The 27,135-nt window shown below is 42.4% G+C and overlaps 2 protein-coding genes across 2 annotated transcripts in view; one reads left to right on the top strand and one right to left on the bottom strand.

Annotated features, from left to right (window-relative positions):
* CC2D1A (coiled-coil and C2 domain containing 1A) overlaps nt 1–11,359 on the bottom strand; it is a 51,480-nt gene extending 40,121 nt beyond the window's left edge. Inside the window, exons 1-5 of the mRNA XM_081894997.1 lie at nt 11,136–11,359; nt 9,542–9,650; nt 5,208–5,340; nt 2,258–2,367; nt 1,128–1,202 (exon numbers count right to left, since the gene is read on the bottom strand). Coding sequence (XP_081751123.1) covers nt 1,128–1,202; nt 2,258–2,367; nt 5,208–5,340; nt 9,542–9,598 — 375 coding nt within the window. The 5' untranslated portion in view covers nt 9,599–9,650; nt 11,136–11,359. The remainder of the gene's footprint in view (nt 1–1,127; nt 1,203–2,257; nt 2,368–5,207; nt 5,341–9,541; nt 9,651–11,135) is intronic.
* A 794-nt stretch (nt 11,360–12,153) lies between these two features.
* BRME1 (break repair meiotic recombinase recruitment factor 1) lies at nt 12,154–27,034 on the top strand. Its single transcript, XM_081894159.1, has 9 exons — nt 12,154–12,338; nt 14,052–14,100; nt 14,823–15,030; nt 16,763–16,823; nt 20,144–20,275; nt 21,378–23,078; nt 24,361–24,485; nt 24,911–25,003; nt 26,441–27,034. The coding sequence occupies exons 2-9, from the start codon at nt 14,070–14,072 to the stop codon at nt 26,586–26,588; spliced, it is 2,499 nt and encodes an 832-aa protein (XP_081750285.1). The 5' UTR covers nt 12,154–12,338; nt 14,052–14,069; the 3' UTR covers nt 26,589–27,034.
* The last annotated feature ends 101 nt before the right edge of the window (nt 27,035–27,135 follow it).

The raw sequence follows: 27,135 nt of genomic DNA, 5'->3' as shown, positions 1-27,135 counted from the left end.
TAGCGGATCAGCTGATAAGCGGCTTAGCGGCTCAGCTGATAAGCGGCTTAGCGGCTCAGCTGATAAGCGGCTTAGCGGCTCAGCTGATAAGCGGCTTAGCGGATCAGCTGATAAGCGGCTTAGCGGATCAGCTGATAAGCGGCTTAGCGGATCAGCTGATAAGCGGCTTAGCGGCTCAGCTGATAAGCGGCTTAGCTAATCAGCTGACAAGCGGCTTAGCGGCTTGGGAAAAAGGGGGGGAAAAGAAAAAAACCCCGCAGGAACTCGCAATACATTTTCGTCTTGCGAAGCAAGCCCATAGGAAATTCGTTTTGCAAAGCACCTCCAAAACGGAAAACCCTTTCGTCTAGCGGGTTTTCCGTCTTGCGAGGCATTCGGCTTGCGGGGCACCACTGTACTCTCAGTATGAAAAACAGAAGTCATTGCTTCATTGTCAAAGCTGCACTCTCTTGCTATCATCCTAAGCCTTAATTATTATTATGGACCTACGATATGGGGATGTTTTAAGGATTTGGACTCCCTAAAGCTCTCTCTATTAGTTATTAGTTAACAGTTATTATTTAATAAATTATTAAATTATTATTAGCACACCCTCTTCACTGGCCCCGTATCGCACCCTAAGTGTCTACTTGAATTCCAATAACGCCTCTTGTTTGTCTGAATGGAAGAGAGGAATGTGAGAGTGTGCTTAGAAACCGAAAGTTACCATTTACCTTTGTTGCCATGCCCGCTTTTGTCTCTGTCCCATCACTAGCATGTGGCCGTGGGACGGTTGCCCAGAAGCAAATGCAGCCCTCCCTTTGGTTTAAAAAGGGGGCTCACTTCTGCTGCAGAGAAGCACTTCACACACATGCACACTATGTCATTAAGCGTTACTGCAACTGCCCTGTGGTGTAGAACACTGTTGCTATTCCCCTATTACAGCTGGGTGAGGATAAGGCAAAGTCTATCCTGTGGTCCTCCAACTGCTGCTGGGACTCCCAACTCCCACCAGCCTCAGTCATCATGGCAAATGGTCAGGAAACAGAGGAGTTGTGCCCACCCCCCACAGAAGGAAGAAGCCACCACCAAAAGTGCCCAACAAGAAGAAAAGAGGAAGAAACCCAAGCCGGAAGGGAGGTTCGCACCTTAACAGGAGCAGGAGAAAGTGTTGGAGCATCCTTGGTTTCAGCATCTTCCTCAAGGACTTCATTGAGTTCAGCCTACACAGAAGAGAACAATATTGATAATACATTCAAATTTTGTACTCTTCAAGGAAAGACTGACAAAATCTGAAGCAAAGCTTTATTTGCCCCCATCTTTCCCCTTTCCATCCATCCTGAACTGTACCATCCAGAGCCATCTTTCCCATAGGGCTTAGTGGTGCATTGCGCCAGGGCACCGGCCTCTCAGTGGGGGAGCTGTGCAGCTTTGCTGGCGGCCTCCCCTTTCCCTGCACACCCACCAGCTGTGCCCTGGCAACCATAAGGTTGGTGGGCATGCAGCTTCCCTCCCAAGCCTTCTCAGGAGGACAGTGATCCCCGCAGAGGCTTAGGATGGAAGCATAGCCGTCAACCTTCCCTTTTCCCCCCCGGGAAATTCCCTTATTTCAGCGCCGTTTCCTGCTGCTATCCCGCATTGTTAGATATCCTGTAGACTGTCCCCGGGTCAAGTGAGGCTGCTGATCCCTTATTTTCAAATCTGAACGTTGACAGCTATGGATGGAAGCTGCGCCCCACCAACCATATGGCTGCCGGGCGCGCAACTTCCCTCCCAAGCCTCTGCAAAGATCGCTCTCCTGCAGTGGCATGGGGGAGAGTTGCGCCCCCCCCCCAATGGCTGGCAGTGCGCAGCAAGGGCCACCCCAACACTATCCACAGTAATTTGGGGGCGCTGGGCGGATATTTGCACCCTGGCGCCGCATCTGCTGCTGGTACCATCCCTAGTTCCTCTCCCACACATCTTTCCCAGAACATCCAATCGACCCCTTTACTTCCGATCCATAATACCAACTGAATCTGTCTTTCCTGCACCCACAAGCCACTTTTGTCTCCTCTCTCATTAATGCCTGTATGCTTTCTATTATTCTCCTCCATGTGCCCAGAACAACCTCCTGTTCTCTATTTAGCAGGCTTTCCCCTTCTTCTCAGAGGATCCGTCTTAGCCTGCCTCTGCCTCGCCACTTTGGCAATTCCCTTCTCTATCCACGTAATGCCACTGTCAGTCTCCAACCGCCTCCTCCCCACAGTACCCTACGAGGCTCCAAGGAAATTTTTACCAAGAGTTCGTCGTCATCTTCCAAATCTTCCTCTTCTACCCCATCCTCTTCGTCGAGGTCCTTCATGCAGAAAGCGGCCATTCTTTCAATAGCTTCCATTGGCAAAGGAGCTAGAAAGAAAAAGCAAACGGACCATTATCACATGTCACAAAATCAACTCAAGATTGGTCCAAAAGGGATTTCAGAACAAGTTTTGAAACAACTGCGAATGCTTAGCGGAGAAAAATTCTAATTAAATAAACAACAACAGAGCCATCAGAAGACCAAGAAAAGGAGTACTCAGAGGGAAAGATTCTAGTTCTTTGGATGAATGTATTGCCAAAAATGCTGTTTCTGTTTCAAACTTTGCAGATTGTGGATAAAATGGAGTGTTTTGGGAGGTGGCAGAGAGATATATCTAAATTTGTCTGGCAGGGCAAAAAGCCCAGAATTAAGTTTAAGATATTAACTGATGCTAAAGAAAGAGGGGGCTTTGCCCTGCCAGACTTAAAGTTGTACTATGAATCAGCAGCTTTCTGCTGGTTGAAGGACTGGCTGCTTCTTGAAAACACGGATGTTTTAGATTTGGAAGGATTTAATAATGCTTTTGGATGGCATGCATATTTGTGGTATGACAAGGTTAAAATACATAAGGCCTTTAAGAACCATGTTGTCAGAAAAGCAGTGTTCAATGTCTGGACAAAATATAAAGACTTATTGGAAAATAAGACCCCAAGGTGGTTATCACCAATGGAAGCTAAGGCCCCGAAAAGACTCAATATGGAGGCCAAATGGCCGAAATATTGGGAAATAATAGAAAAAGATGGAGATAACTGGAGGTTGCAGAGTTTGGAGAAACTAAAGGGGAAAGTGCAAGATTGGTTACATTATGCTCAGATTAAAGAAGTTTTAAAGTTGGACAAAAAGATAGGATTCCAGGTGGAAAAATCAAAGTTAGAAACAGAACTGTTAGAACCCAGTTCTAAGATACTTTCAAGAATGTATAACTTGTTGCTAAAATGGAACACACAAGATGAAACGGTCAAATCAGCTATGATAAAATGGGCACAGGACATAGGGTACAATATCATGTTTGCTGACTGGGAAAAGTTATGGACCACCGGCCTGAGATTTACGGCATGTAATGCCTTGAAAGAAAATATTATGAAAATGATATACAGGTGGTACATGACCCCAGTCAAGCTTGCAAAGATATACCATTTGTCAGATAATAAATGTTGAAAATGTAAAGAAACTGAAGGAACGTTCTTTCACCTCTGGTGGACCTGCCCTAGAGTTAAGGCTTTCTGGGAAATGATATATAATGAGCTGAAAAAGATATTTAGGTATACCTTTCCTAAGAAACCAGAGGCCTTTCTTCTGGGCATTGTCGGCCAGAGGGTGCAAAAGAAAGACCGAACTTTTTTTATGTATGCTACAACAGCAGCAAGGATACTCATTGCCAAATACTGGAAAACTCAAGATTTGCCCACACTGGAAGAATGGCAGATGCAACTGATGGACTATATGGAACTGGCGGAAATGACTGGCAGAATCCGAGACCTGGGAGAAGAACTGGTGGAGGAGGACTGGAAGAAATTTAATGACTATCTACAAAAACATTGCAAATTGTATGAATGTTAAGAAAGATGTAAGATTAGCAACAACATGGTACCAACAAACTAGTTAAAAGGAATAAGAATCTAAATGCTATTAAAAGAAAATACAAATTTTGGATAAATATTATGTTAAAACTAAGTCTTTAGAATTGTGGTCTAAATTTTCTAAAATTTGAGATTTAATATTGGAAAATTGTACTATAAGAATTGAAACAAGTTAATAATTTGCTGGTAAAAGTTAAGAGTTTGGAATGCAGGAACGAGAGTCGCGAGGAAGCCCAAGGAGGAGAATGAAATGTGGATATTGGAAAATTATATGTTACTCTGTATGTTTTTTACTGTTTTTTTAATAAATATTATTATAAAAAAAAGATTCTAGTTCTTTGAAACTTGCAAGTCTTCAATAGATTATTTTCATCAAGCACTTGGGAGTAGTTGGACGTGTCTACTGGCTTTGCTTCAAAATGGTAAAGGAGACCTTTGGCAAGGCCACAAGTAGAGTGTGAATGGGGGGTGGGTAAGAAGGGGTGTCCTCACTTGCACTGAGGCCCCAAGATGCATGACTGGGTCCATGCTGATGTGGGGAGACGTCAAAGGTGGTGGTGGCCAAGCCTATGGTGAACTGTGGCATCGACATTGAAGTAGCAGGTGGCCAACTCTTCTTGACAGTTACCCCAAGAAAGTAGTCCAGTCATGGCCGACTCTGGGGTTGCGGCGCTCATCTCGCTTTATTGGCCGAGGGAGCCGGCGTACAGCTTCCGGGTCATGTGGACAGCATGACTAAGCCGCTTCTGGCGAACCAGAGCAGCACATGGAAACGCCGTTTACCTTCCCACAAGAGTGGTACCTATTTATCTACTTGCACTTTGATGTGCTTTCAAACTGCTAGGTTGGCAGGAGCAGGGACCGAGCAACAGGAGCTCACCCTGTCGCAGGGATTCGAACTGCCAACCTTCTGATCGGCAAGTCCTAGGCTCTGTGGTTTAACCCACAGTGCCACCTGCGTCCCTAGTACTGCAGCCCAAAACATTCACTGCTCAGCAGCATAAAGGTGGGGACTGAGTGGGAAATTTGTGAAGCCAGAAGAGCTGTCTATAATATCCAATAGGAGGGATGGGAAATTCAGGATATTTCAAGAGTTCAAAGAAAGCACAGAGATAAAGAGGAAGGGAAGGACATGTTATAGGCAGCTTCCCCCTTTTTTGCAGAGTTGGGTGACAGATTGTGTCTTGGAATCTGGAAAGGTTCCATGGGCTCAAGATGTACCCCATACACACAGACACACACTCCATAGTGCTCAAGTCACTTTCTTAAGCAACAGGCAACACTACAAGGGCCTGGCAGCCACTTACTTTTTCCATTTGGTTTCCGTTTTGGATCTGGCTGGCCTCCAACAATGGCCAGGAATTCAGCCTCCAGTTCGTGATCATCCTCCCCATCACTGGCCATCAAGCCTTCGGGTGAAAAATCCAACAGCAAACCCATCTACAGGAAATGAGGTACAACTTTGTCATGAAGAGTGCTGTAGACTTACTATGTGATGTTAATAATAATAATAATAATAATAATAAATTTTATTTATATCCCGCCCTCCCCAGCCAAAGCCGGGCTCAGGGCGGCTAACAAAAATAAAACAGTACAAAAGTACAGTACAAACAACACTCTAAAATCATTCATTATAAAATTGATTCAAATCAGGCCACTGGAAACCATTGTGCCAGAGCTCCACGAAGATTGCCGAGGGAGGGAGTCAGGCTGTGCCCTGGCCAAAGGCCTGGTGGAACAGCTCTGTCTTGCAGGCCCTGCGGAAAGATGTCAAGTCCCGCAGGGCCCTAGTCTCTAGTGACAGAGCGTTCCACCAGATCGGAGCCACAGCCGAAAAAGCCCTGGCTCTAGTTGAGGCCAGCCTAACTTCTCTGTGGCCTGGGACCTTCAAGATGTTTTTATTTGAAGACCGTAAGTTTCTCTGTGGGGCATACCAGGAGAGGCGGTCCCGTAGGTACGAGGGTCCTAGGCTGTTCATGCTTTATGGATAGTCTTTGTTGATACTGATCTTAGAGGGCCTTCTTGGTAGTGGTGCCCACCTTGTGGAATGCCTTCCCATCAGATGTCAAGGAAATAAACAACTATCTGACTTTTAGAAGACAACTGAAAGCAGCTCTGTTTAGGGAAGTTTTTAATGTTTGATCTTTTATCGTGTTTTTAATATTCTGTTGGGAGCCGCCCAGAGTGGCTGGGGATGAATAAATTGTTGTTGTTGTTGTTGCTGCTGCTGCAAACTAATGACTGTATTAGCAGACACACTGCTTGTGTACATGTTTAAGTACCAACATTAGCATCCATCCAAGCTGGGGAAGACAATTTTCCTCAGCCTTTTTCCTTTTGTTTTTTGGATTGTCTTCTAAAATTGATTACAGTGGTACCTCGGTTTACGAACTTAATCCGTTCCAGAAGTCCGTTCTTAAACCAAAACCATTCTTAAACCGAGGCATGCTTTCCTTAATGAGGCCTCCCGCCACCGGTGTCCTTCCACCATTCGGATGCCGTTCTTAGACCGAGGTACAGTTCGCAAACCGGGACACTACTTCCGGTTCTCCGGAGTTTCTAAACCAAATTGTTCTTAAACTGGACTGTTCTTAAACAGAGGTACCACTGTATATGTAAGCCACTCCGGGAATCTTTTCAGCTGAAGCATTGGGCAGAGGTACGTATGTACTGTATACAGCTTGTGTGTTTTTGATTTTAGTGACTGTTCCTTTGATTTTAAAAAACAAAAACAAATAAGAAACAAATATTCATTACATTCTAATTCTTTCCTTTTCTTATGAAATATCAATGAAAGTCACAACAGGATATGACTCCATGCAGCATTTTTCAAACTTCATACCATGTGGGAACTCTCACAACATTGATTTGTCTGCCAAGAAACCCCTGAGCACCAGCCACAGATTCCTTGCATCTTGCAGTGTTTTCTGGGGCACATTCTTCATTCACGTTGTGCCTCATCACTGCCCAGGTATTCCCTGAAGTATTCCCAACAGGATATGCCTTCTTTATCCCCCACACCCCCCAGGTGTACATACACACTTTAGGGTTTTTTAAAAATATAATTTTTATTCAATTTTCTGTTTTACAATTTCAAATAAACATTTTACATACTTAAGATATCAATTTCTTCCCTTCTTTCTTTCCGTGGTTCATTTTACATATCTTATATCCCCGCATATTTTACAAAAACTGTACCAATCTGTTTTCCATTATTGCTTTCATCAAAACTTATTTACACTGTTGAATTTATCTTAATGCTGACAGCGTTTTTGGCTGTACACTGAATTATTTTCCATATATTCAATAAATGTTTTCTGATCTTCTTTAAATGTATGTTCTTCCTGTTCTCTTATTCTATATGTTATGTCTCCTTTATCTGTAAGTTACAGAGAAGACTAATAATGGTAGACAAACTGCCTTTCTGGTAAGATATTGCCTGCGTGTATAACCCTGCAGCAGGGTATTGAATGGCAATAGATGGAACGTGAGATGAAGTCTTGTCCCAATGGCTTGGAGTTTCATTTCTCTGTAACAAGAGTAGTGTTCCTTCATAACCACACAAACCTGCCTGAATAATGTGCAAGTTAGATCTAGAGATGCCAGAGAAATTATGTCAAGCTTGGATACAATACAGGGATGTGTGTGGGTGCCTCTGAAGCTCACCTCAAAGAAGATATGTGTTTTACAACCCCTTTAGCTGTTCTAAAAAATACAGATTCCTTTAACTACCTCTTGCAGCCTTAAATATTATTAAGCAATAATAAGTGAGCCTATTGTATGGATACTTATTGCAACAAAAGTACTAGTTTTCAGGGGAACATAAATGACATTATGAGTCTACTGACAGAATTATATGTTGTTTTTGCAATCAGAATTGATGCTACTCTACTGGCTACCATATTACTGGGGGCGTTTCTAACATTTAAATTGTCCTAATGTTGTACTTGATCTATTAACTGAATTTTCATAGCATCACAATTTTTACTTGTTGCACAGGAGCCTGATGCCCTAGGCAAGTGTTTGTTCCCTTCCACTAGGGCCTATTTGCTCAGCCCTTATTAATCCACCAGCTGAAGAAAGAGCCTTCAGAAGTTTCTCTATTTGCTAAGGAATGTTATGCCACTGTCACATACGTGAAGGATTTTCAACAGCGAGACTACACTGAAATATAATTGCCCTACATTATGCTGCTTTGCTCTGCCTACTTGGAATCTAAAAGGGTGGACTAGACTCAGAACACACCCAAGTCACACCCACATCTTGGAAAACATCTCCAGAACAAGGAAGCATTTTGCACAATAATTCCTCTCGCAAGCAGACTATGAACTAACCTGTTGCTCTGCCACACCTACTGCCAGTTTACAAAGCAGTGAAGAAGTCTCATCACACATTCTCTCCCACTTCTCACTCTGCCCCCTAACCACAACACAGCTGGGTCACAACCGTGCCAATTTTTTATTGGTGCAGCATCTAATGATACTGTTACAATTAAAATGCATCTTGTATCTTTAAACATGGTTTCAGTAAGCTGGAAACCCTAAAAAGCAGAAGCACTGGGGCCAAATTGTGCATCTGGCAACCCAGTAAGTTAACATTTGTTAGAGATATTTATAATAATAATAATAATAATAATAATAATAATAATAATAAATTTTATTTATATCCTGCCCTCCCCAGCCGAAGCTGGGCTCAGGGTGGCTAAGAACAATCAAAATAGTTCAACATTCTAAAAACATTCATTATAAAATGAATTAAAATCAAATTAATGGCAACCATCAAGCAAAATTCTGTGCAGATTGCCAGAGGAGGGGGTCAGGCTGCGCCCTGACCAAAGGCCTGGTGGAACAGCTCTGTCTTGCAGGCCCTGCGGAAAGATGTCAGGTCCCGCAGGGCCCTAGTCTCTTGTGACAGAGCGTTCCACCAGATTGGAGCCGCGGCCGAGAAAGCCCTGGCTCTAGTTGAGGCCAGCCTTTCCTCTCTGTGGCCTGGGATCTTTAGGATGTTTTTATTTGCAGACCATAAATTTCTCTGTGGGACATACTTATGCTTAAGATAGAGTCATATATAATGCTTTTAAAAACATTATCAAACTTCTTTATTAGAGTCTATCCTTTTATTTTAAAAAGGTAAGTAAAGTTGTGTTTTTAACCCAGTTAGATTGACTGTTAGCTTCGCAGGTTGTACAACCAGAGCTAAGGGGTAGTGGAATTGGCAGCTGTTCGCTATTTATTAACCAGTCTTGGATGTGTGTGGGGTGGGGTGTGTGTGTGTGTGATATAAATATCTTCAAGGTTCAGGGTATCCTGATGAAACTCTTCAGTTGTTTATTAAATAGTTTAGTACAACATTTGATTCAGAATATTTTTTTTCTTGTTTTCCTCCTCTAAAAACTAGGTGGGTCTTATGGTCGGGTGTGTCTTATAGAACAAGATTTCCTGTGGCAGAAGGATTACACACTATGGGCATAAAACAAGAGTGGCAGGAGAGGACCTGTTGTGTGTACACATTGTTATTTCATAGTGCTCAAGATGTGAAAGCAGCATCTTGGAGCAGATACCTGCACAGCCTAAAACAAGGTGCTTTCAAGAAAGAGCACCTAAGACAAATCACACCACAGAAAAAGGGGATAGCAACCTACCTGTCTAGGTGTGGCAGCACCTTTGCCTCCTGAAGGTGGCTTCCTGTTCCTGTTCATTTCTCTTTGTTCTGTTCTCAGTCAGTGCAAGACAGCATCAGGCCAGATGGAGCTGGATATTTTAATGGGATCAGTCAGAAGTTGTCCCTGTTTCCCTCATTCCAGTTATCCGCATTATCTCCCTCTTCTGCTGATGGCTGCCCAGCCCCCACTTCTTTTCCAAAGCGCTTCCGGAAAACCACAAGTGTGTTCCATTAATATTGCACACGACATGCGATATGTGACACTAAGTCATGAAATATGTGCCACCATACCTCCTCTGTTTTTCTCTTCTGTCTGGTGCCATGCAGTGGCAACCCTAATCACATACATTGACTTCAGTATGGCTGAAATCACTGGGAATAAGCCTCAATAGGATTTACTGCCAAGCTAATGCACATAACATGAGGCTACTAAGCCCACGGCCACTGCTTTCCAGTCCGCATCTTATTCGCCTCAAATGCCTATACTACCACGCCTATCTTATCTGTCTGCCCACATCACTCCAACTCCTAGCCAGCCAGTTTTATTATTTGTTTGTTTGTTTGATTGACTGATTTATATACCACCCTTCATCCGAGAATCACAGGGCGGTTTACAGAATAAAAACACAAACAACATAGTAACAAACAAAACACTAACCCCACATACTTTCTCTCCCCTTCTTTCACTCTTAGGAGAAAGCCTCACCATCCCTGGTATTAATCTTAACGTCTAGAATACAGTGATATCTTGGTTTACGAACTTAATCCATTCTGGAAGTCCGTTCTTAAACCAAAGCATTCTTCACATGCTTTCCCATAGCAGAAGGACTCAATTTACAAATGGAACACACTCAACAGGAAGCAAAACATGTTCTTATTCCAAGGCAAAGTTCACAAACCAAAACACCTACTTCCAGGTTTGCAGCGTTATTAATCCAAGTTTTTCATAAACTAAACTGTTCTTAAACCAAGGTACCACTGTAGTACTTTTGAGTCTGTTTTTTTAACAAAAATATGCTTTCTTCAAAACAATTCACAATGCATTAAGCTGATATGATTACAACGGTATTGTAACCCCACTGAAGACAGTGGCTTGCTTAAGGAGAGATTTTTAATTAGAGCACTCCATAAAACCCATCGGGGGCAGTGGGGGGATGTGGGACAATGTGTTCCATGGGACTTATTCTCGGGTAAAAAAATAACTACCAAACTTTTAGAAGACATCTAAAGGCACCCCTGTTTAGGGAAGCTTTTAATGTTTAATAGGCTATTGTATTTTAGTGTTTTGTTGGAAGCTGCCCAGAGTGGCTGGGGAAACCCAGCCAGATGGGCGGGATATAAATTAATAATAATAATAATAATAATAATAATAATAATAATAATAATAATAATAATAAACATGCACATGGTGACAGCCAAAATTATAAATCTGGCCATTATTATCATTCTATACTAGTTTATTTTTACCCCACCTTTTCCCCTGACCAGGGTCTCAAGGCGGCTTGCAAATAAAACATCACCGGTTCATGTTTCTCCCGCCGCTTCTCTTCCTAAAAACAATAATGCTGGCCTACCTTACGGGACTGTTGTGAGGATAACCGGGCCGCGCATGCGAAGGGACTCGGAAGGCTGCGCCGCTAACCAGAGAGTGGCAAAGGGCCCCTGCCGCGGCCCGGCTCCTCGCCCTTCGCCCCCGACACCGCAGGCAAAAGTTGGGGGCCAGCCCTTCTCGCTCCAGCCACACGCACTTCCGGCTTCTTTCCGCGACTAGCCCGTCAACCCCCGACTTGCTTTACGTCTCCGTCGCGAGCACGGCATCGCACGACGGCGCCCGTCGGGCTTTACGGCAGGCTTTCCCCTTCCCAGTCCGTAGACTGAGTGCGCGGAGGGAAGAGCAGCTACGGTAGTTGCTGGAGCCTGGCAGGCCAAAATTTGGAACAAAAGGCAGAACATTGTGCCTCCCCAACCCCAATGCACGCCGCGTATTTTATTTAGATAGTTACTTTTTAATTTATTTTTTTAAAGTACAATATTGCTTCGCAAATGCTTCCTGCACTGGGCGAGGAAAAAGAAACTGCCCTAAGAACAAAATAAAAAAAAATCCAGCTTTTTAGTAAGCTAGTGATGAAGTACAAAAGCCTCCTCTACAGATGGTGGGTTAAGGCATTCAAGTGCACTATTGTGAAGGGTAAAGAAACTGTTTGTTTGCCCAATGTTTACTGTTTGCCTTACACAAAATGAAGACTCTTGTCCCATAAGAAACTGCTAGCGATTAATGCCATGCAGCAAGCCCACTGTTTGGAAAGGCTTCCCTTAGTCATGCTGCTTATTGCCTTGCAAGTGGAGAGGCGTGAAAGTGCTTTTCTGATTATGCATTGTCTTTAACAAGGATCTAGCACTTGAAAGTAAAACTGATGTGTGTTGCATTCAAATGGAAATAAAATAAATTGCATATATATATATATATATATATATATATATATATATATATATATATCCTTCCAGTAGCATCTTAGACCAACTAAGCTTGTTATTGGCATGAGCTTTCGTGGGCATGCACACTTCTGCAGATGCCCTAAGAACGTAAGAGGAGTCCGGCTGCTGGATCGGGCCCACCTAGTTATTACAGTGGCCAGCAGACAGATGCCCCTTGGGGGAAGCCCGCGAGCAGGATTCGAGCATATAATATCAGGAGAGCCCGGCTGCTGGATCAGGCCAAAGGGCTCAGCATCAAGCCCAGGATCCTATCCCCACAGTGGCTAGCCACGGGGAAGCCCGTGCGCAGAACCTGAGCGCAGGAGCAGCTCTTTTTCCCGATCTCGATTCGCAGCAACTGGCCGCCGGAGGCATCGCTGCCTCCTTTTTCTCGCACTCCGCTTGGAAATCGGAGCGGGGAGGCGGGCCGAGAGACGCTGCAGCCGTACTGCATAGCCTGGTATAGTTCAGATTTATTTCCCCGCTGGGCAGGCTGAGGCTGAAGGATAGTTCCTTTCACCAAACCTGGCCCCGCGTCTCTTTTTCTCCATATAGCAGGCAAAGCTGGGCGGTAAGGCAGAGAAGGAGAGCGGTTTGCAAGGAACACTGAAAGATACAGCGACGGGATAAACTTGCTCTTAGCTGCTTGTGGTTGTCTGTGTGTGTTTTGCCACCCTAGGAAAAGGGTCCCCGAATAACACCGGAAACCAAGAGGTGTTCGTTCTACCCTTTTTCCTAGCTCTAGGGGTGGGGGCGAGGGGGGGAAAGGAGAATTGGCGGGAAAAGTCGTTAGGGAGTTGCCTTCCCTCACTTTTTGTGCTGCTCAAAAAGCAGGTGCTCCTTTGAGTTCCTCTCTTTTGTATTTAGTTGTATTATGTGCATTTATTATTTAGTTGTATTTTCCCCCTCATGACTTTTGTTTTATGGATACAGCAGACATGGACAGCACAAAGCAATAACGTTACTGCTGGTTACATAAAAATTTTCCATTTTTTAATGCTTCAGCCCCCTTGGCTTAACACTGTTTTCTCTCCAGCTAAGCAACCTAGGGCCCCTCAACGTTGCATATCATAGGACCCAACTCCTATGGGCTCCCCAAAATAAATTATTTGATAGGGCCAGGCCTCCACAAAGTTGATGGGCATTTCCATTCAAATAGTGTGTGTGCACTGCATCCATGTGATTGATTATGCAGGGCGGGAATTAAAACCCAACATCTCAGTCTGGATCTGATTCTCCCCATCATATTCATATTTTTTAAACAGCTGTGTCATTGCTGGTTATGTTTTCTGCTTTGTGTTCACAGAATTATTTTTGGGGGGAGAAGGGGGCAAGGTTTTTCACTTGAAGCTAAAGGTCGACTTGTGACTGAATCTCCTGCACTATTACATGGTGTTGAAGAGAAGCAATGCAAAACAATGGCGGCTTTGCTCTGCATGGGATTAAGCGTTTTAGAACTGATTTCTGACAAACGGCTTTAATTGTCCATTTAATGATAACGCAGTAAGATACTGTTGAGACGTAGACTACACTGAACCAAGAGTACTGCAGGCAGCTCTGTATTCACGGTGGGGCAAATGGGTGGCCCATGCCTCAATTTTTTTATTTTAAGATCTTCTAATTTGTGACTTGATGGACAGTGAGGGCCTCCATGCAAAGAATAACAGGAGCGATTTCAGAACAATTAGCAAATAAGACACAGTGAGTGCATAACAAAAGCCTCATCTGGAAAAGCCCCCAAAATTTGCTAACTCAATACTTTCCTCTGACAGGGCAAGTTTTTGATTATCACAGCCAGCTTATAATTACTAAGGGATTCTGAAAAAAACAGCCTGTATGGTAATGTGACTCTTGAAGAGTTAAACTTTCACATACTAGAGTTTAGTATGCATGAAAATGTCTCAAAACAGCATATGATTAACTTTGGCTGTCAAAACACCATGATATAACATCTAATAATGCAATATATTTTATTTTAGTAGAAAACATTGACCTAAATTGATATTTCCCTTTAGATCTACCAAGCCACTAAAATGAGTAAAAGGAAGAAGGGACAAATTCCAGGTAATAGAATCACACTGTATTTTTTGTCATTATATAAGACTTCCCCCTCCTCCAATCTTTTCAAGCCATTTCCATATTGTGGTGCTTCAAGACCGGGGGCTTAATGTCACTAGCAGATTGTGCAGATCTGATTTTCTGTGTACACAAATAGCACATGACAATTAACACACTCAGTTCTGTGTATTCTGGATCCTCCCCCCAGCCACTCCTCCCCTGCCCTCAACAGCCTTTTTTGTTTTGGGTAGATGCTCACCTTTGTGCAAATCACTTCCCACCCCCAAAATGCTGAGGTAGATTGTTGCTTATGAAAAGTTTGCAAGCTTACCTGGGAGTAAGCCAGTATAACTATTTGCATATCAATTCCAAAAGCTGTCACATTGACTTGGAACCTAAGCTAAGTTAACTTAATGAAGTTCATGGGAGAAATGTTTCTAGAACCCTCTTCCCCCCTGAGTAAGCATGTCTAGGTTTGCAGTGTACGGTAAGTCGTGAGAGCATGTGCTTCAATAAATTAAGCAGATCCACTTGAATTAAGTACATTTAAGCCTTGTTATTCAGTAGCAGACTTAAAGCATGTGCATTGAAATCAATGCCTATTGAAATCAACAGGATTTAAAAGTGTTCTCCTTTAGGTGATTAATGTATTTTATTATAAAGTCAATATTAATTGCTGTATTTATTTTGCAAAAAGGTTGATTAATATTTTTTTCCCCAAATAAAAGAAGAGAACAAGGAACATGGCCTATCCAAAGCAAACAAGTGCCTTAGGAGGAAGCTTACAGAAGGGAATGATCCAGAAATGCCAGTACAGAATTTTCATTCTGACAATTCTTCCACAAAAGTAATTGTATCAGGAACAATTCAAGAATGTCAAAGAAATAGCCTAGCAAACACGAACACAGAAAATTTAGTAGCAGACCTGGATACAAGGTAATCAAGTTTGATTCAAAGCAGAGTATGAAATGACTGAAACATGGTTGGACTGGACAGAGAAATCAAGGGGTGGCAATTGATAAGAGAAAGACAACTGAGACTCCTCATACGATTAAATTCTGATTGTTCTAAAGTAAGGCTTCTGGACAAAAGTTTTATTAAGCATGTGAATTCACATGTCAGATTATAATGATGCAACTAGAGCAATTGGACCAGGACCCATTCCTGCAAAGGGCTTCAGATTCTGTACTTTCAGTGTGTAAAACAGTAAGTCTCTAACTGTCATGGAAGTAAAGTTATAAAGCAAAATGTGCAGGCAACTTTCTAAGTGATTTATGTGAGATGAGTCAGCCTGGCTGCTCCCACTTTTCAGTGTTTTTAGCCCCTAGCTGGGTACTTTCTCCCGGGATGCGAGTGGAAGTTTCGCACCGGCGGCAGCCGCAGGAGGCCCCATTAACGAAAGCGCACCTCATGTTAAGAACGGTTTCGGCTTAAGAACGGACCTCCGCAACGAATTAAGTTCGTAACCGGAGGTACCACTGTACTGTAAACCATTTTGATAACCAACAAAAATATCACAAAATACCAAACAAACTTTTAAGCTGCCCTGCATGTTTAGATTTCAGGTAAGATTTCAGTTTTAAAAAATAATGGAGGAGACTAATGTCCATTTAATAAGCGCCCAGCAAAGTCTCTTCATTAGAAGATCTAATGCCATCTTCCTTCAAGTTCTAGGATCCCTTTCTTTGACAAAGTCCCCATGATATTTTTGCAAGGAAGCTGGTAAAATGTGGGTTGAACGAGGTAACTGTTATGTGGATTTGTAGCTGGTTAACTGGCCGAACTCAAACTGCTCTTAATGGTTCCTTGTCATCTTGGGAAAAAGTGACAAGTGAGGTAAAGCAGGGTTCTGTCCTGAGCCCGTTGTTAAATGTATTTATAAACAACTTGAACAAAGGAATTGTGAGGGTACCCATCAAATTTGCAGATGACACCAAACTGGGAGGGGTAGCTAATGCCACAGAAGACAGAATCAGGAATCAAAACAATCTTAACAGACTAGGGAGCTGGGCCCAAACTAACAAAATGAATTTTAATAGGGACAAATATATGGTTCTGTGCTTAGGAAGGAAGAACCAGCTGCACAAATATAAGACAGTGGACACCTGGCTTACTAGTAGTACATATGTAAAGGATCTGGGGTCTTAGTGGACCACCAGTTTAACATGAGTCAACAGTGTGATGCAGCAGCAAAAAAAGCTCATGCTATTCTAAGCTGCATCAACAGAAGTCTAGTGTCCCAAACAAGAGAAGTAATAGTACCACTCCATTCTGCCTTGGTCAGTCCACATCTGGAATACTGTGTCCTGTTCTGAGCACCACAGTTTAAGAATGATATTGACAAACTAGAAGATGTACAGAGGAGAGCAACCATGATGATCAGTGGTCTGGAAACCAAGCCTTATGAGGAATGGTTGAAGGAGCTGGGTATGTTTAGCCTGGAAAAGAGGAGACTGAGAGGAGATATGATAGCCATCTCCAAATATCTTAAGGGCTGTCACATGGAAGATGGAGCATGTTTGTTTTGTTCTGCTCTGGAGGGCATTTTGCAAACAGAATAAACATCCTGGGATTTTCAAACATACTGGAATTTCCTAGTTACTGTATTTCTATTACTAATTTGCCTTTCCTAAACTTGAATGTGCATATATTTGTTGTCTTTTAACAGCAAGGCTTCATTTGAGAGGAAAGAGCAAGATAATATGAAGGTTTTTGTACCTCTGTCTCAGGTAAATTCCGTCTCAAGTAACATTAGCAGTATATTTAACTGTAGAGTAGCTTTTAGTAATTTATTGGTTAGGTAAAGTAAATTTACAAAGTATAGCTGAATAGATTTCCTTTGTGTTCCTTATGTGGACATACTGCTTGATCAAATCCAAATCCTTGCAGTCTGTATGACATAAATCTCGCAAGAGAGGACATCAGAGGTGACTGATATGCAGCAAGATTTACCTGGTAGATATTTGGGTAATTGACACCTTGCATGTATCTTAAGCATTGTATCAGGCAGTTTGTTAAGGCTACAAGGGAATAAACCACATTGAACCCAATAGCCTTACTTCTTTGGCTTGCTCTGTGCATAGGTTTGCTCTGTGTAAAGAGGATGATTCACTAAACCTCCTTACACATTCTTTCAGTGTGATGTCACAGGATTGCAGTGGCTAGCTTCTACCAGCTTACTAGCTGGGCATTCAACAGCCAGAAGAGACCACAAACATACACAGATATATACACCTATTGCTCCACCATGCATATATTTCTACACGTGTGTAGATCCTTCATATAGTCCCTTCAGCCTCCTTATGCGTTGAAAGACTGTATGAGACAGTCCAAATGGACTTTTCCCCCTCATAAGATCTTCAAAATATGTGAGCTAATCCACATGGCTGCAATGCAAGAATCTGTGAGTTTGTTTCTGATCATGTGTTGTTGCTTTGGCCAATAGCCAATAACATTTCACCTTTCAAAATGTATACTGGCAGTGATTATATTGCATACTTCTGTTTGTCATGGCTGAAACACCTAGGAAAATGATCTTAAAAGCTTTTTTAAAAATCCAAGGAAGAGTTGCTGCGATTAGGGAAAAGGGCAAGGCTCTTCCACATTCTCTGCTTCTACAGTGTATCAACCTACCAGTGCTGGAACTACCATGGTGGCAGTGAGCGAAATGAAAGTCACTCTCTTTAGTCACAGAAAATAATTTGTACAGATGGCAAACATTTTGTGTGTGACCGATTGATGTATAGCTAAGGCCCGCATCAGGATTCAAAAAGTTGCTTAGAATTTCAAACAATGAGAAGTACAATGGAAACCCAAACCACCAGTGGGCACTCAAAGCCAGAGAGAAGTGAAACCAGGGCTTTTGCTTGCACAGCTGGCTCAGTCCTGACCTAAATACATCTTCAGCAATGGTCTGTCTAGCTTTTTCTTGAAAACTGTTATAGCCAGAAGAGCAGCCTGTGTCGTTCCACACAACCTTCCTTTGAATTCATAAACTTTATTGCTGCGTGCAGATTAAGACCAAGGGTTGCCCCTTGTACGTACATTTCCCCCTAGTGGAGTTGTAGAGCACATACTCTGAGAACAGAAGGCCCCAGGTTTGAACCCCAGCATCTCTAGTTAAAAACGCTGAGTAGTCAGGGGTGAAGAAGTCAAAGACCTCTGCCCTGGATAGCCACTTCCAGCCAGAGTAGACAATACTGGGCTAGGTGAACAAGTTGTCTGACCTGGTATTAAGAAACGCCCTGAACTCCTAACACCACCCCACCTCTTTATTAGGCCAAAGAGAACCCCGGAGTCCTGGTTCCTGGCCACCAGTTACCTGCCTCAAAAAAACCACTCAGTTTACTCCCTTGTGGAGAAAATTAAGTTAAGCACTCCCTTTGGGCAACAGCTAGCTTCCTTCCTTCCCTTTATATTAAATATTTGCAAAGCCATAGCTGTGGGGGGCTTGCTGGTTTTTTTGCCCTGGGTGAAGCCTCCAGAGGGGCACCATTAAGGCTCAAAACCTCTGTGTGTGTGTGTGTGTGTGTGTGTGTGTGCGCGCGCGCGCGCGCGCAAATACACAGGGGGGAAGCCAAACTGGGTCTTTGACCCAGGTGAAATAAAACCTAGTTTTACCCCCTGACATATGTGTGTATATTTTAAACAGTGGGTTTGGCTGTTGTGGCAGCAGTAGGGGGGTGGAGAGGAATCCCCCTACCAGGAAAGTTCTGATACAAAGGGAACTTGGACTGCCAGCAACTGGGCAATCACATGCGGGATGATTCCTGCCATGCTTGGCTCCAAGAGGCACTGCTGCTTCACTGTAGTGGGTCTCCGGAAGACAGAGTTTTCCTGTGGAAATGTGGACACAAAGATGTAGGACCACTTAGGGCCAGCCCAAGACATCTTGATGCCCAGGGTGGGAAAGGAAATTGGCACCTGCTAATTTATAACCCACCAGGTATAGCTGCGAACTATGCGGCCCCTGAGGTGCCCGGGCACCCACAAATTTAAAATGGAGGTGTGCCCCCCCAAGATTCCGATTGATGGTGTGTACACACCATGGTGATGTTGGCATGCCCTTGGCACCCACTCATGGGAGCAAGGTGGCACACCTGCCACCAGGAAAGTCACCTGCTGAAGCCCAGCTGGGGGAAAAAGACACACACACACAATCCTTTCATTGGGAGAAGTGCAAGATTTCCAAAGGTATTTTGCTGCCTGAGGCCAAGGTCACGATGGTGACCCTTTACTTTCCATTAGGTGCTAAAATCTCTACATGTAAACACATAATCCATTGATATGATCAAATTCAGATCATTTTTCTTTTCTTTTTTTCAGTGCAGGATGTTTTTTTCTTAAATGTGGGGTATATTTATGAACTTATTGTATTTGCATTTTAATGGTTATAGTAAATTACTGTTGTTCTTTCACTTTTGTGGAATTATCTGTTGCTCACAACGTCTTTTAGTTGACAGTAAAATAAACTTGAACTTCTGGTGCTTCTCATTTTGAGTGAAACTACTACCAATACTTGTTCAATAATTCTAATACAGTAATTTGAATCTTAAGTTCCTCTGAGTGGAACCCCACTTGGCAAATATGATACTTCCATGGAATACCTTGAAGATACTATTTGACAGTTCCCTCCGGCAGCCCTCTGTGCCCTTAAGATCTGCTCTGGAGGGTTGGGAATCCTCCCAGAGCAGCAAGGAAAGTGACACTGGGAGCTGCAAGGGGAGCAAGAAATCAGTGAAAATTGTTTTCTGCCTGTGGGAACCTCTGTTGGATCACAATGCCTTCCTTTCAGGATCCACCTGATGAGGTTTTGTCCAATTTTATTCCTTTGCAAAATCCTCAGAAATTTAGGGTAGTGTCAGTAGGTCAAAAATAATTTTCTTTGTTGAGCCTGATAAATCCAATCTCTTATTGTTATTGTTGAGCCTGATAAATCCAATCTCTATTATCTCTTAAGGATAGGATACTCTTATTGTATAGGATACTTTTATTGAGTATAGGATACTCTTATTGTTATTTTTATTCTTACTCTTATTGTTGGTCGTAGGGAGGAAAGTTGGTACCAAAGTTTACGAAGCCAAGAAAAACATTGGCTGAAAAAAAGGAAGGAAATTTTGGAGGAGCTGTAACAACTGGAACAGAAAAGGTACAACAAGCCCTTCCTCCTTATCTATATAATGTAATGTATACCCTTGTGATTTAGAGAAGTGTTTCCTTATGGCTGGACATGGGGAAAACACTTTCGTTTTTGTACTGATAATTAAAGACAAACTGCACTCTTCTAGTTCAAATTAAGCACACTGAAAATTTCCAGAGGGCTTTTAATGATTAGTTTTAATCAAGATATACTGACATGTTATTTAAGTATACTGTTAGCTGTGCTGTTTTATTTCTATATACTATGGTTTTTATTTTTGATTTTAATAATAATAATAGTAATAATAATAATAATTCTAAGTGACATTCTCTAAGAGGCAGTTCATAAATAAATAAATAGTATGGAGTAACCCCCCCCAAATGAAAAACTCACATTTTAGTTTGTCTTTCAGCTAAGGCACCTGCACACTCTCAAGCATATTAAGGACACTAGCTTTGGCAAGACAGGTGGGTCTAGCAGCACCCCCACAATGCAAAGTTGCTTCTTTAGAGGGAGCACAAGCCCATCTAGGAATTTAAAGAGTTCCACTGTGTATACTCCACAATTCACTGTTTAAACTAGTAGGCCAAGGGCAGATAAAAATAGAGTATTATTTGGTGGAAGATGATAACTTGTGCAGAACTGCATATTCACACATTAAGTTGTCTGTATACTTAGGTAATCTTTAGTGTCCCTGCTCCGTTCTTCCAGTAAGGTTAGCAAAGGGCAAATGAAGAAAGGGCTTTCTCAATTGGGTCAGCTTGCTTATGGAATGCTCTCCTCAGGGAGGCTTGCCTGACACGTACTCTAATGTCTTTTCAGCAGCATGCAAATACTTAAAAAACAAATATCTTAAGACTTTTTACCTGAACTGACTTTTCTGTTGTTAAATATGCCTTTCATTATGTCAGCTGTTATTATTTTGATTGTTTCAGTTTTACTGTAAGCAAACCTGGAAGTTTGCTCGCTTGTTATAAGCTGTAAAAAGATGGTAAAGGAACTCAGAACCTGAAGGGGCAGCATATAGATGGTTAAATACATAGAAATGCACTATTAAATGGGAACTGGTAGCTATAGTCAGAAAATGCTAAATGTTTGTGCTACTTTTTTCTACTGACACACAATTTTGTCAACTTCTTCAAAGGGTGATTGTATGGATAGAAATGTTACCAGCACAGCAAAAAATTATGTCGAGAACATTGTTGCTTCTTCAGAGACACCAGAAGCAGCGGATTCATTGGTGACGAAAGTGAAGGATGCTGGAGATCAACTGATCATTCATTGTGAAGAATTAAGTAAAAGACTGGATGTTAAAATGCAAGATGAGGACAAGATTGGAGGGATAAACAATGGTGGTGCAAACTCAGGCTTAGCTGATTCCTGTCAAGGAACAGGGACAGCATCCAATTTACAAGAAAGTATCTGTGAAAAGGAAGTGTCAGGTAATAAGGATGTAGATGGTCTGTCTCTAGAGCCATTTAAATGCCAGTTTGTTAAGGAGATGAGCATTAGTATGTTGGCAGAGGACAGTGTCACTGACCATATTAAAAGTACCCCACATGAAGAGCATCTTGATACTTCAAACAAGTGTATGGATAAAAATAAAGTTTTCCATGATATCACAAATTCAGATGATGTAAAAGAAGCAAACTGGACCAAAAATAGAAGTTGTAAAGACGCAAGTCTTATTGAGTGCATGTTCAGCCAAACCCAAAAGGAGAACAACAGAACATATTTCCCACTAGAGACAGATCTATCATTTCTCACACCTGGAGAACAAGGCAAACATCTAAATACAAGCAATGTATCTAGAGACGGAGATACTGATGTCAAAAAAGCAGACCAGGACCTTCCATATAGAAGGGGAGAAACTGAAGAGCAAAATGTCATTTGCAGCAGTACTGAAATTTCAGAACAAGTCACTTTGTGCAGCTCTGCAATGAGTGAAAAGGGGACAGACAAGCTGAACCTGTGGTCAAGTGGCAAACCTGTAGAGGAAAATGGTATGAGTAAAACTGCAAGCCAAAGCAACCCTTTTATGGAAGAGATCATAGTTGCAGAGCAAAACAGTGTACAAGGCCAGAATACTTCCAGGAAAGACGTTCTAGATATTCGATCTATGAGTACTTACTTGGAAAAGAAAGCAGATATTTCTGAATCAAAATGTGAACAGGTTTTTGAAACAAGTGATATGTTCTTGCCACAGCCTGATGGGGATGTTGACCCTGAGAGCAGCACAATCTCAGTGCAAGCAGTGATTTGCAGCGAAGAGACGGGGAGGAATAAAAAAGAATCTGAAATGAAAGCAAGGCCAGCAAAAGGCCCCACTGGCTCACCTGACCCAGAAGTTCCAGTTTTACAGGAAAATGGTAGTGAGAGATTGGTGTCTGATACAAAACAGTCTGAATTCAGCAGATGTGATTTGGAACCAGCTGAAATTAGGGAAGTGCTGTCAGGTATTTCCCAGCAAAATTTGACTGAGACTGCCAAGGCAGAAACAAACCCAACAAAAAACTCTTCTGCTGACATCTACATGGAGGGAAAAGAAGAAATGGTAACCTGTGAGGACGACAAGAACAAACCTGCCCATGAGGAAAATGGCCTCTCCACAGTCAAGGTTCTTCCAGCACCACTGGTGGTGGGCGATCCTGGTAGAGAAATGAATGCTGGTTCCGAAATGCAGAAGTCTCTCCTTGCATTAGGTACAGGTTGCAGCAGAAATGCCCCAAGCGGCCTTGATACTATGACCCAAACATGCTCTCCTTGCACAGATTCCCTTTCTCTGGATATGGAAATTCTGTCTAACAGTCAGCTACTGGGCATCTTTGAATTTCCACCACACAAGGTGAGTTGACCATGAATGACTAGATTTAGAAAGTGATAGTTTTACTTCTTCATATGACAGTTACTATACAACAGAATCGATAAGACCTTAACACTCCAGTAATCCTTTTAAGATTGCATTTATAAATGCAAGTATCAGTACCCATCATATGAATTTATGAAGGAATTGGCCTTGCACTACTACATACTTTTAGTTAATTAGTAGATTTATATCCCACTTCCTTGCCGGAGTCCTTAAAGCAGCTCATAACATTAACAAAAACCAGTGGATTCCAATTTTACTGTAGTTTGAATAATTTTGAATGGTGTTACAGTGCAAAATAATTGTAGCAACTGAAGTGCATCCCAGTAAAAATATTTGTGAACCCATTACAGTAGTATATAAAATGGTCATTTCCAGATCTAACAAACCCATTGTAACTAGTACTGATTCTGTAGATTAACTGAAGCTGCAACAATGGAAGCAGTGGCTCCCATTCTAGTTCTTTAAAATAGTTTGTACTTGCCTTTGTGGCTCCTCTGAACTAAAAAAGCTGGATAGAGCTGGGAGGGACTTTGGAGGTCATCTGGTCCAATCCTCTACTTAATGCAAGGTTTGCAATGGGGGATGCAACTATAGGAGCCCTGATTGATGGACTTCCCACCTCTGCTTAAATACCTGCTGTGAAGGAGTATCCCCCATCTTCCTAGTTATTCTGCTCTCCTGTCAACTAGCTCTTACTCTTAGGAGGTTTCTTCCAGTGTTATGCCAACATCTGTTTCCTTCTAATTTCTATGCATTCATTTTAGTTCTGTTTGTGTTATATCTCACAAGGATGTGGGAGGAAATTCTTCGCTGTGTGCATGGAGCAGGTGCCGGCCTGTTGCTGAGGGAGGATGGGGATAGCGGCAGTAGTAGTGGGGGGGGGGAGGGGCTTGCCAGCAGAACACACTGTAGATGAAGAATGGTGAACTGTCCCCTTGCCCTCCCCAAAGTAGCTCAGGCTACAAACAATCTCTGCTCGTTTGCAGGAGGCTTCTCTTAAAATTATATCCATCACATCTAGCCAAAAGAAACGATAAAAATTATTTGCATAAAGTCTAAAAGCTAACTAGTGGATATGTCTATGTATCAACATTCTGAAACCTCTGTGTCTAATAACCCAATTATTACATTAATTATGAACATTATTGCTGCAGATTTCTCCCCATCTGGTTGAGATTGTGATTGAACAAGTCCTTCACTGGTGCTTTTTACATAGAGAATATACCTGTTTCGCTAAACTGCATTTCTATCCCTTCAGACATCCTTTCTGGATAATCCACATAGCCCTTCCAAGGATAAAAGTGATCAGTGTGCTGTAGGAGAACAAAGTGGAATCAAAACACCAGTCCCAGCCATTAATCTGATCTATCCAAATAGTGACAGGTGGGTGGATTTCCTAGTAGGAGCTTTCTTGGTACTGTATTTTGCATTCCAGTTGGTATTACTAGGCCTACATATGTGGCTTTGCATGAGTGTGTACACACACCTGAAACACCAGAGCTAATGGAAGTGGATGATTTTTATTTCCATCTCAAAAGCTTGGGGCAGGCAGTTTTAAGAAAAAGTGCAATAAAAAACCATAATTAAAACCTATATTCTACATAAATATTTAATAAGTCATTTGTTAGATGTGCTATTTGTAGGATGGGATTGGAATCCTAGGTCAAGGGGTCAGTGGAGTAAAGATAATATCCTTTGATGTTTGAAAAGGCATGACACCTGGAAAACACTCACACTTTTAATCTAGAAAGATATATATTGCTGATCTCCTGCTTCTGTTTTCCTTTCCCCCCCCCAAAAAAAAACAGGAATGAGGTGACTGAGGGGATTTGTGATCCATACAAACAAGAAGATGCAACAGATGTTGTTTGTGGACTGATTAAAGAGCTCTCTAATCTCAAGTAAGAACTTATTTCTGTACCATATCCAATACTTCATAAAAAATGAGGTTCTTGAAGGCCTGAGATAATGTGGTCACTGCCATAGCATCTACAGCAATTACATAGCTCCCACAGGAATCATAGTGTAACATTCTTAGCTTAAATGTGCCTGATTTAAGGACAAAAAGACATGTTTGGCCTAGCAACCACTATTAGGCATGGTAGTTAAATTGAATGTCTATGTGTTTTATACTCCTGAATGCCAGCTGCTGAGGACAAACACTGAGGGAAAGCTATTGCCTTTTATGCCTGTTTGTGATCTTCCTAGAGGCATCTGGCCCAGGACTGTTTTAAGGGTTTACTGAATTGCAAGTCCTACCACAATTAGTGGGATACATGCCAGATCCCAATGACATCTACTGGGGTGTAAGTCCCACTGATTTCAGATTTTATTTTCACATGTGTTTAACCTTGGGGTTAAAATGACTTTTAGGAATGCCTCGAAGATTTTTAAAATGCCAACATGGCTATGCAGCTGCTTCGAACGTATATAAATAGTGGAATAAAAAAATAATAAATAATAAATCTCCCTCCCCTCCAGGTCTGGATTTCCTCCCTGCCCATGCCTCTGTGCCCATACAGCTGCTAACCCCCCCATGGCGATTGCACCAGAGTAATGACAGGGGGCAGATCTGCTGCCTGAGGCAATTTTTTTGCCTCAGGCACCAGATCTGACTTGCTTCATTAAAGTGCCAGCCTTGCTGAGGGCTGACCTGAGGTTGCTAGGCGCCATGAGGCATTATCAGCCACAGTGAGGAAGTAGGACAGGGGTCTGCAACCCGCGGCTCCGGAGCCGCATGTGGCTCTTTTACACCTTTGCCGCGGCTCCGGGGCGGATACTAGCAAGGGGAGGAGGCGCATTGTGCGCCCCGACACTCCCCACTGTGGCGGGCGCTGTACTGGCTGTGACGTTGCATGGGGGCAGTGCGTGCGTTAGTCACTCACCGTCCCGACGTCACCTTCCCGCCCGCTGTCAGATTGCGGCTCCGGAGATATATTTGGTTTTGGTTTTGCGGCTCCCAGGTTTTTTTTCTCCTTCGGAAACGGGTCCAAGTGGCTCTTTTTGTCTTAAAGGTTGCAGACCCCTGAAGTAGGAGGTTATTTCCCCCTCCCCAGTCACTTTTCCAGCCTGCTACGGCTCTTAGACTGAGAACTGGAGAACATGGCACATGAACCCTTTCAGCTACCTTGAATTATTTCAGCTCTTTAAATCAAATTCCTTGCAGTTGTTCTGGAGCAAAAAATAATAATTGTTGGAACCTGCTTCTTTAGATAACAGTGACTGAATTGTTCTGCAAGGGGTTGCAGTCTATAATTTTATTTCTGCAGCTTACTTAAGAAGTGCCTTGCTAACATGGAACCCATTGTGGTGTGGTTGGGTTGTTTTGTTCTTCCTAGCCGACTTATCATGAGTACACACAGAGACCTGGATTCCTTCAAGAGGCTGAAGTTCCGGAGAAACAGACAATCTGGGAAGCTTGTACCTCATAGCGTGAGCAATGTGACAAGCACACTTTGTACAGTCAAAAAGAAGAGAGAGATTTAGCTAGTGAATTCTGTTCCAGCTTTGAAAGTTTGCTTTGTTATGGTTTTCTTTAGCTGTTTCATTTAGCAGCGGGGTAATTTATGCTATCTGCATCAAAATAGACTGCTAGTTGCAGAATAAAATTAATAAAATGAGTATAATAAGTCATCTTCATATCCCACTAACTACCACAGCAATGTAAAGGACCCTTACAAATAAGAACTGGGTCCAATGTCTTGGTGCACAATCCAGTAAGTAAAGTTACCTGTATATAAGCTGTGATCAATATCCCTTTCACCACCATCTCTTAACAAACTCTTGACATAACTTTCTGGGTGTGAACTCTTGTCCACAATTGTGAAGAGTTGCCCTATGTTCAGGCATGTATCTATAGTTCTTCCTCCATTAGGCCAAAATGTATCTTATGGAATGCAAAAATAAAAATAAAACCTTAACCTTAAAAGCCAGTTTTACTGGACAGAAACTACGGAATGATGCCATTATTTATAGGGTTCTGGTGTAACCATTTCATTGTTTATAAATGAACTAGGTTAGTGGAATGAAAATG

This window comes from Podarcis melisellensis (genome assembly GCF_964234715.1).
Source record: "Podarcis melisellensis genome assembly, chromosome: 17".
Taxonomy (NCBI): Eukaryota; Metazoa; Chordata; class Lepidosauria; order Squamata; family Lacertidae; genus Podarcis; species Podarcis melisellensis.
This window is presented reverse-complemented; position numbering and strand designations above follow the sequence as displayed.